The sequence below is a fragment of the Ruditapes philippinarum genome, unplaced genomic scaffold, assembly GCF_026571515.1.
Source record: "Ruditapes philippinarum isolate M1 unplaced genomic scaffold, ASM2657151v2 ctg5822_1_1_1_1, whole genome shotgun sequence".
In the NCBI taxonomy this organism is placed as follows: Eukaryota; Metazoa; Mollusca; class Bivalvia; order Venerida; family Veneridae; genus Ruditapes; species Ruditapes philippinarum.
The window spans coordinates 12,265-23,231 of NW_026859476.1; the positions used below are offsets into that span (position 1 = coordinate 12,265).

The window sequence follows — 10,967 nt, forward strand, 5'->3', positions numbered from 1 at the left end:
ACAAAGAAGTACAATTATTACGACGTTTTCTCGTATATTATGACATTCATTTGTTTATTTTATCAGTAAGATAACTAACGGTCCTTGCAATTAAACTGGATCATAAACGCTTTTAACATATTCCGACATTATGTGCGTGCTTTATATGATTAAATCTTGTACTATTTGTTAAGATGTTATTCGGTTGGAGCCATTTTACGATTGTGCATGTCGATATTCAATGTGTGCGTAGATTAAAAAGCTCTGCACGACCATGATGGCGCGTCCGTCACAAAAATGTTAAGAACGTTCAAATGCGTATGGTTTTATTTCACTTAGCAATATTGTATAATATATGACATAAACATCAATTAAGTGCTCACAGTCATACAAAAACACATACATTGTACATCGTCATGTTTTAGTTCAACTTTCAAGTTTATTGACAAAATCAGGGGGGATAAACAATTCCTTTTGGCCATCTATAAAAATATTCATGTTGAAGTATGTCAAAGACAAGCAATACTATTGACAATAATATTAAACATTTCAAAACCTTCCTGAACCTATTTTAATAGTTTAACATTTTTTTCTTATTTTTCAAAGACATCAGGGCATTGAACATTTTTTGTTTTGGCCAAGAAAAATGCCCATTTTAAGAATGACTTGTTACAGAATGATTAAAACAGCAGAGTAAAATTGATATTCTGTTTTGATAACATTTTGATTGCACATTTTTAACAAAAGAAAGAAAAATACATGACATTTACATTAATGGCATTGCTAAATCATTAAACAGATGAAAAAAGATATTTCTTGTGTTTTTGTCACAAATGTAAACTTTTCCTCACATTTGTTAAAATAAAATATGTTGTATGTGAAGTCTCACAATTGATATGATTGAGTTAAACAAGATACACTTATAGTTGCAAAGATAATATTTCCGTAAGATTGATTAACTATTCATCTGAATATTTGAAAAAGCCAGAATGTACTACATTAATGAATTAAAACTCCACTAAAAGTAGAATATCCGAGCCCGTGAATATTAATTGCATTGTTGTTTGGTGTCTTAACAGAAACAACATCATTTGCTTTCAATTCGACAATGATAGTTTGACTAGCCATTCCATGCCTTGAATCTGCACCCTTTTCATTCAGAGATGCTTTCTTGGAGTTGTTTATATAAATACTAGCCCAAAACTCTTCGCCTTTCCAAGATATGAGACTACAAGACAATAAATAATAGCCGGCGACAGGGGCAACAAATTTACCAGATGCACTTTTATATCCGTTTCCTACATTGGTTATTATGAAACTGAAGACAATGATTTGGTTTTGAGGTATATGCAGTTTCGTCGGCCCTACATGCGCTGAAAATGCAACGATTGGCTTTGTCAGTCCTGTTTCAGCAGCTACTGAAAAGAAAAAAAGGTTTTATTAAAACAAGATTGGTTTCAAACAATAGACTGCTAAATACAATTACCGCCACACTTAGCAAAGCTATTTGTTAATACAACCGACGTCAATGATTTTGCTTTTTACTGCCAATGATATAAATAATAAACATATGTAGAGTCATTTAAGTTTCCTCCGATTACAGTTATTATTAATTGATATACATTGACAGTTCCCTTACATGAGTTACGGAATTCCGTTTCATCTTATGTTGTTAATTCAGATATGTATCGTTTACATTACGAGAAGAGGACTCCTAATATCGTTACATTGTGCTGTAATAACTTTAGTTTAGCTTCATAATTGAATAGTAAATGTAATTACCCTTTAATACACCATCAACCTTTCCGGTCATTATTTTCAATGCATCATCAACTTCGGCTATCTTGTCGCCTAACACGTTTACCGCTTTATCCTCCAGAAAAGAGTTAACTGCTGCTGTTTTGTTTTCCATCACAACTACAAGAATATCTCGAAGATTTTTGTAGTCGTTTGCAAACTTCTCCATTTCCTTCCTCTGAGCGTCAAGCATTGTTACAATATCTTCGTTTCTTTTCTTGACTTCTTGTTCCATTTTTTCAACTTTGAGTTCCATTTTAAGCATGTTTGTAATAATTTCTTTTTCATAAGAAAATTTTGAGCACATTTCTTCAGTTGCCACCGAAAAATGTACCACACTAGAAGCTATGAAAACAGAAGCAAAGAGATAAGTCCAGCCATATTAGCGTCTTTGTATAGAATGAACTATTTATTCTCTTTACAAGCAATGTACTATTTAAATGTTTAATACGAAACCGACAGAAGGAAATTATTGTTCTGAAATTGTTATTTGTTCTATTCTATCTTCGTTACAAGTAATATAAAGTAGGAGTTAACACGTAAGTAAAAACAAAAGAACGACGAAAAGATAGTGTAAGGCGTCACTTAAAACACAATTAAAACTAATTAACAAGCGTTGAAACAAAATGGTAAAAAAAGACGTGAAATCTTCCTTCTTGCTACCGAGATATTTCTTTAAAAAGGCAAAATTTATTGTAATATTCTGCCGACTGTTATTCTTTATCATTTTAAACAATATCCTGACATTGTTAACTTTGCCCTAGATGAATACGGTTATATCATAGCATGTTTAATATAATTTAAGCTGCATGTCTCCAGAAGAGCTAAGATATTCTAATTTTGCAATATTGATCACCAAACTTCTACTACGTGAGTAACGCAGTAAGAGCTGGGGTTTTATTTAGTAAATTTTACTCATTTTGATAATTTACATGGAATATTAATGCCATTCAAATTGTGTAAAATGTAAATTACTTTCTTTTGTTAACATCACAATATTCTGTTTTTAAATACATTTTTAGAATTTTCATGAAAATTAGTATGAATCTGGTGGCAACCTGCTTTAATTGTTCATTTAGATTTTTCAAATTTAACAACAAAGTTGAACAAAGCGTTATAAAAACTGATATATCAGTAAACTCCATCTCTGAGTAAATGGAAAATATGTATTTATTGAATATTTGAGAAACCGCACGTTCACATACTCAATTTAATATATATTTATATATTTTAGTACAATAAGATATCATTGTAATGTTTTTCTAGTTTTTAAAATTCTGTTTTTAAATACATTTTTAGAATTTTCATGAAAATTAGTATGAATCTGGTGGCAACCTGCTTTAATTGTTCATTTAGATTTTTTCTAATTTAACAACAAAGTTGAACAAACCGTTATAAAAACTGATATATCAGTAAACTCCATCTCTGAGTAAATGGAAAATATGTATTTATTGAATATTTGATAAACCGCACGTTCACATACTCAATTTAATATATATTTATATATTTTAGTACAATAAGATATCATTGTAATGTTTTTCTAGTTTTTAAAATTCCGCGAACTTTTATATGTTTGACGTAAAATATGATGTCATGATGCGTATACAGCAAATTTTTAGCAAAACATTTGCTCAAAAGGCTCCCACATTTTACGTAAATAGGACCTGCCGGGACAGCAACAAAGTCCAAAAGCTGTTGTATGCCTGTTTATATGATATTTTTGCAATGTAAATTAATGAAAATGTACACAAATGAAATAATCTACAGCTTTCAGGTGGTTAAGATGTTTCAGACATTGGCGAAACAGCTTGTTTCACAAGCGTTACAGGTAAACTTCAGTAATTACGCTATCGTTAGTGACATTGTTGAAGAATGACATTGAAGATGACAGTCGCTGCACCATATCGTACAAGTTACGGAAATCACATATGGAAATTTACGGCACATTTTGGTTGATAACATTTGTAGACTGTGTTTAAGATAATGTTTTATGCAACGCTGTTTAGTGCGTCACGACATGACGTTGTTATGTATACGTTAATCTTGCGTGATTCGGGACTTATTGTACGTCTTTGTTATATCTATCATAGCGTTCATATGGGTAATGTTTTGTGTTTTATTTTCTTTTTTTTTCTTTTTCTTTTTCATAAAATATAACGCAGATATGAAAATATGTTATAAATTTTTACCGATACATAAGTTTTAAATTGATATGGAAAGTCTGCGTATTTTGGCCACCCTTCTTATATGTAGACGTAGAATAATTTTGTTTGATTTAGCCATATAGTAATTTTGATTGTGTTAACCTTGACTAAATGATATCTTCAATTTGAAACATTTCTGATGTTTACGGTGAAAGATAGATGTTTCTTAAAGTAATCCAAGCATAGTATTTTTCAACAGTTCTACCTTGAATTTCATATTTGAAAATATAAGCAAAGTAATCGCACGTTTAGTTTTTCATGTTGATATTGTAAGAACAAAATGCTATGCTGTAGATCTAACCATCTCCCACATGATTATACGGTTCACGAATAAATTAAATAAATGTTGCATCAACATTAAAATGATTAATCATCATTTATACTCATATAAGGAGAAGTCGGGCTTCATTTCAAGACAACTGAATAATCTTTGCTAATAAGTTACATGAATAATTATGTTTATTTAATATAAGAAGTTTTAAAATTTATGATTATGTTCCTTAATATCACATTTATACCATTGGATTTTTCTTTCTCATTTTTTAAGTATTTCTCAACTGGTCATACAATTGGTATTGACGTGAAATCTGAGTGCAGTCTGACAATCATGCATATGTCATAAATCAAAGCCAACACAGTTTATACACTACTGACATTTACTACGTTAAAGATCCTAAAAAGGCGTGTCCGTCTTTTAATATTGACTAAATCATTCGCCTATTTCAGAACAATTTCAAATAAGGTAGTGAGTGAATAGCGATCAGTGCTGTCGATGATTGTATTGCACAAATGTACCGACTGATCTACGTCCAAACTGGTAGTATTGATGAAATCTGTTGCCGCTAGTAAGTAATAATCTTGTAAACACTTTTATTTTTACTTTTAAGAATCCAAAAACTATTATTTTCTCTAAACAAACTTTATTACAATTGAAAACAGTTCACAGCAAAATCCTTTTTATGTCTCCCGTTTTTTGACCATTCGGTATATTTATAAAATAATATCATGAAAAACACATGAATATGTGTTTGGCGATAATTAAATGGCAGAACAGTTATCAGGAGCAAAGTAATATTATAAGGCTTTGGTGCGAAAATCAAAGGAGCAAAACGGAGTATCAACATACAATAAAAGTCAGGAACATATTCAAAGAACAGCATTAGATGGTGCAGAATACGCATTAAATTATCGCTATGTTAGAGGCACTCCTTTAATAATTAATGTTGTTGTTTTAATGTATCTGGACCACTTTTTTTAAAAATAGTATTGTGTCTTTTTCTTTACACAAATAAATTTCTTTTGAAGAAATACATTGGAGTCTATCTCCATCGTTTACATTTAAACAAGTAAACTTTTAAGCACGTGTGGCCAATCATGTGACACAACATGAGACCAATGATGGTCACCTCAGCTATCCTTAGAAAACAACAATCACCTCGGGACATTTCTATACAATGTTTTGCATGTAACTTACAAAATATCCTTTCATTATCTCCATCGTTTATATTTCAATAAGTGCTCTTCTTAAGTAGTGTGACCTATCATGTGACACAGCATGAGACCAATGATGGCAAACACAGCTGTTTTTAGAACACAGCGATAACCTCGGGACATTTTTTCTGCAAAGTTTCACAGTCTACAAAATATTCTCATCAAATTTCTTTGATGATTGGCAATTCTTGTATTTGTAGTACTATTAAAGGACCCCTGAAAAATTATTTAGCACTCGTACATTTTAACATCATTTTTAATTAACCAACTCCCTATTCATGTAGACCATCACTTAATGTTCTCTTAGCGTTTTTCATTCTGAAAGATCCTTCTTTTGTCACTGTTTATGGTGTCAATATTCTATGACAGACAACATGTTTGAAAGGGTTATACTTTGTATTGAAGGTATTTCAAAGTTATGTTTAAGTCGACAAATGTGCATTTGAAACCTTTTACTCTAAGTAATAATATAAAAGTAAAAAAGTACCATAACAACTTATGTTGCACTGGTCATTTCGTGCCCTTTACCAATATGTAAGTAATATGATTTTAAACATCGATTTTGTGTTGAAGCTTTCAAACTAGATTGTTGCAATCAGGTGACCACTTGTGCTTAAAATAATGCGCAGAGAGTATTAAAGGTCTTGCTCAACCGGCAAAATGGGGAATAGATATTAGACATAATCGTATATATATTAGTCAAAAACTGGCAGTATATGCTTAAACAAAACTTATAGCACCTATAATACACCTATCATACTGTTAACAAAACTGACACTAAAATTGTCAGAAATCTTAAAATAATTTTAATTTGCAAATGCAAAATGGCTAAGACTGATTGAATCTTTCGGGATAATTCAATTGGATTTTATCATACAACCCAGTAAAATGTATATAAAGTCGGCTGATATTAGAAAAATAATACATGTAGTATAAATATTAGACAAAAGCTGGTAGTATATGCTTAAACAAAACTTATTGCACCTATAATACACCTGTCATAAATCGTTGTTACCTGTTAACAAAACTGACACTAAAATTGACAGAAATAATATAAATTTGCAAATGCAAAATTGCTTAGGCTGATTGAATATTACGGGATAATTCAGTTGGATTTTATCACAAGTAACAAACTCAGTAAAATGTAAATAGAGTCGGCTGCAGCAGAGTACATGCATTTGAGACAAATGAAAATTTTTAAAGGAATACACTGCATTACCTTCATAACAAAAGAAAGAAATACACTTTACAAGTTATTTATTGTTATTTTATTGTCAAATCATTAAACAAATGAAAACTTGTATTAGTTGCTTTAATGTCAGAAATATATTATTTTCACAACTTTGATTTAAAATTCAAAATGAAATATATTGTATCTTCATGCGTAAATTACTAAATCAAGATACACTGAACAAGTTATTTCGGTAAGATTAGTTAAATAGATATTAATTGTTCATCTGAATATAATAAGCAAAAATATACGATTTTAACGAATTAATACTCCACTTAAAGTAGAGTATTCGTGCCCGTAGAGATTCATTGCATGGAATTGTGCCTTAACAGAAACAACATCATTTGCTTTCAACTCCACAATGATAGTTTGACTCGTCATTCCATGGCTTGAAGGTACACCCTTTTCACTCAGACGTGCTTTCAATGAGTTGTTTACATAAATACTAGCCCATAACTCTTCGCCATTCCAAGATCGGAGACTACAAGACAATAGATAATATCCGGCGACAGGGGCAACAAATTTACCAGATGCACTGTTATATCCGTTCCCTACTTTGGTTATTATGGAACTGAAGACAATGATTTGGTTTTGAGGTATATGCAACTTCATCGGCCCTACATGCGCTGAAAATGCAACGATTGGCTTTGTCAGTCCTGTTTCAGCAGCTTCTGAAAAGAAAAAAAGGTTTTATTAAAACAAGATTGGTTTCAAACAATAGACTGCTAAATACAATTAGCGCCACACTTAGCGAGGCTATTTGTTAATACAACCGAGGTCAATGTTTTTGCTTTTTACTGCCAATGATATAAATAATAAACATATGTAGAGTCATTTTAGTTTCCTCCGATTACAGTTATTATTAATTGATATACATTGACAGTTACCTTACATTAGTAACGGATTCCGTTTCATCTTATGTTGTTAATTCAGATATGTATCGTTTACATTACGAGAAGAGGTCTCCTGATATCGTTACTTTAGTTTAGCTTCATAATTGAATAGTAAATGTAATTACCCTTTAATACACCATCAACCTTTCCGGTCATTATTTTCAATGCATCATCAACCTCTGCTATCTTGTCGACTAACACGTTAACCGCTTTATCCTCAAGAAAACTGTTAACTGCTGCTGTTTTGTTTTCCATCACAACTACAAGAATATCTCGCAGATTTTGGTAGTCATTGGCAAACTTTTCCATTTCATTCCTCTGAGCGTCAAGTATTGTAACAATATCTTTGTTTCTTTTCTTGACTTCTTGTTCCATTTTTTCAACTTTGAGTTCCATTTTAAGCATGTTTGTGATAAATTCTTTTTCATAAGAAAATTTTGAGCACATTTCTTCAGTTGCCACCGAAAATGTACTATACTAGCAGCTATGAAAACAGAAACAAAGATGATAAGTCCGGCCATATTAGCGTCTTTGTATAGAATGAACTATTTCTTCTCTTTACAAGCAATGTTCTATTTAAATGTTTAATACGAAACCGACAGAAGGAAATTATTGTTCTGAAATTGTTATTTGTTCTATTCTGTCTTCGTTACAACTAATATAAAGTAGGAGTTAACACGTAAGTAAAAACAAAAGAACGACGAAAAGATAGTGTAAGGCGTCACTTAAAACACAAGTAAAACTAATTAAGAAGCGTTGAACCAAATGGGTAAAAAGGACGTGAAAACATGCTTCTTGCTACTGTGATCTTTCTTTGTAAAGGCAATTTCAAATATAATATACTAGCGGCTGTTATTCTTTATCATTTTGAACAAAGTTCAGAAATTGTCGACTTTACCTTAACTTTTACGGTTATATCAATAAAATCAAAGTTGAGAAAAATGTCCAAAGACTTTAAAAAAGATTCAAGATTCGAGTAATAATTTATACATGTATGTTATGTGCGATTAATGATTGATATATTGACCTCGATAATAGTCACTTCACTCAGTATTTCTCCAGACGCTTGTAGTAACGATTTAGTTCTCGTTTATATTTAGGCATATCTGAATGTTGCTCGATTTTTTACATTGTAATTACATATTAGTTGCGGCTATATTAAGAATGCGTTAAGTGTTAAATTACATTCCACCGACTGAAATTATTGAATTTATATTTTTTTTTTTTTTTTGTCATCTCTTTATTCTCACTTGATTACTTTTACAACATTTTTACTTTTTAAAACATTCTCACAAAATTTTATTATATGTTCATGTATTAATGTAAAATCGTAATCTTTAAGACAAGCTGCTTTTATTTTATTCAAATTTAACCACAAAATTGAGCAAAGTGTTATAAAAGTCAGTAAAAATCAAAATTTGTTTAAATGGAAAGAATCCATTTTTTGAATATTTGATATATAATCTATTTTCATTAAACACTCTAGACTATAATATATTTTTTCTTTTTAATATGCTATGAAATAACTTTCATTTAAGTCAATGCTTGTAATTGTTCAGAATTATAAAATTGTGAAACAAAAAATACAATTTACGATCTAGCTCACGAAAAGATATTGTATTATGGTGGACAAGACCTAAAACAAGTTATATTAAAGACACATGTTCTTATCATAGCTATTGAACATGGTAGAACTCAGTAAAACCTTTCACTATTCAAATGGTTGACAATTTTAAATGTTTAAAGAATCATAATTTTGATGTTGATATTGATAATGAATGAATAAACAATGAAATGAATGAATGAATGTGAATTTACTTATATGTTTAAACATATGGTGATCAATTGTTGCTCAAAGTGACTGAACTGTCCTCGACTTTCGAAAGTTGATTATGACCATGAGTCAATGCAACTGTGATAATGTAGCTTAAGATAAACAATTTGAGTTATCTTATTCTAGAAATTATACATATGATACACATAATATTTATTTCTCCTCATGTTTTGTTGGTTTTTTTCCTATTTCAGAAGGTCTTCTTAGAAATAAGGTGTATATATCAATACTGTTGTATATTCTTAATGTGTTACCTTCCCTAAACAAAGATATTATTATCATTATTATTATTCAAAAAGTATTTTATCATTTTTAAATCGTACGTTTCATGCGATGTACAATTAATAGTCCTTTTGAAATAATATGTATTGCACAATAAACAGTCCATTTAAAATAATATGTTTAAAAATAATATTGAGCCTCAAGTATCTGATTTTCAAATGATTAACATCATTTTAGTGATATATTGTGCTTAAATTTTTACCATTAGTTGAATTCAAAATAGATTTTGGTATTTTTAATATACCATTTTTTTAATGTTACTGGTCCAACAACCCCAATGGCTCAGAATCTCATTTTTGCATACATTTGCTTAATGTTAAATAGGCCTTAAATATTTAATGACGCACATTTACTTAAATAGTGTATTATTTATATATTAGCATATGCTTAATGGACTACGACTTTTGAAGTTAAATATGTACCTGCCTTAACAGTATTGAATTCAACAAGTATTTAGTCTAAAATGTAGATTATGAAAAATTGTACAAAGTTGTAGTATTTCACAGTAAATGATCTAACCAAAATATTACTTACTCAACGCAACAGAGAGTGTAAACACTATACCTAAGAATGGGCGAAATAGTGTGAGTTACGTTGAACAAAGAGTAAGTCGCTTTCACGGGTAACACGCTTCAACTAAATTACGCCGACGCGAAAGTGAACATGCTTTGTTGTTAAAAGGTTAGACATAAACAGCTTCCTAGAAGAACAGTCGCAATACGCATCTATATCGGACAAACTTACGGGGAAACTACATATAGGCCTCTATGCTTGCTGATTTTAACCTTTGTATGCTGTGTGCAGGCTCCTAGAGCATTTTTCGAGATGAGCTTTAACAACAGTTTAATTTAACGCTTTGTGCGACGTTTTTTCGAGTGTCACGACATGACGTCGTTTAGTAAATCTGGAGAGCTTCGTGTAGTGCTATATGTATTAGTTATATCTGTCATAGCTTTCATATGTGTGATGTTTCTTTATTTTCTTCCTAAGATATGCAGCAGATATGGAATAAAATTTTGAATATTTATCGATATTTAGATTTTATTCTGTAGAGGAAGTCTGTGTATTTTGATCATCCTTCGTATATTTGGACCTACAAAGTTAATCTATGGCACCATTTTATTCAAAAGTTTTATGAGCATTTACCTATTTTGTTTTGGTTGCGTTAACCCAGACAAAATGATATCCTTAATATGAAGTAAATTTTGAATTTGATGTAGAAAGATATGTGTTTCCAAGCATAGTTTTTTAACAGC

The 10,967-nt window shown here is 30.5% G+C and overlaps 2 protein-coding genes across 3 annotated transcripts; both read right to left on the reverse strand.

The window, feature by feature from the left end:
• Positions 1-447: 447 nt before the first annotated feature.
• On the reverse strand, positions 448-2,251 carry LOC132756636 (C1q-related factor-like). Of its 2 annotated transcripts, none has more exons than XM_060747755.1 (2): positions 1,762-2,251; positions 448-1,394 (listed from the first exon to the last, which is right to left on the reverse strand). In XM_060747755.1, exons 1-2 carry the CDS (start codon positions 2,081-2,083, stop codon positions 979-981), a joined length of 738 nt encoding a protein of 245 aa, XP_060603738.1. In that variant the 5' UTR covers positions 2,084-2,251; the 3' UTR covers positions 448-978. The 2 variants fall into 2 exon arrangements, with proteins under 2 accessions (XP_060603738.1, XP_060603737.1); XM_060747754.1 differs by having other exon boundaries at positions 449-1,397; positions 1,762-2,248.
• Positions 2,252-6,726: 4,475 nt separating this feature from the next.
• On the reverse strand, positions 6,727-8,156 carry LOC132756637 (C1q-related factor-like). Its single transcript, XM_060747756.1, has 2 exons — positions 7,721-8,156; positions 6,727-7,373 (listed from the first exon to the last, which is right to left on the reverse strand). Exons 1-2 carry the CDS (start codon positions 8,040-8,042, stop codon positions 6,958-6,960), a joined length of 738 nt encoding a protein of 245 aa, XP_060603739.1. The 5' UTR covers positions 8,043-8,156; the 3' UTR covers positions 6,727-6,957.
• Positions 8,157-10,967: the final 2,811 nt, after the last annotated feature.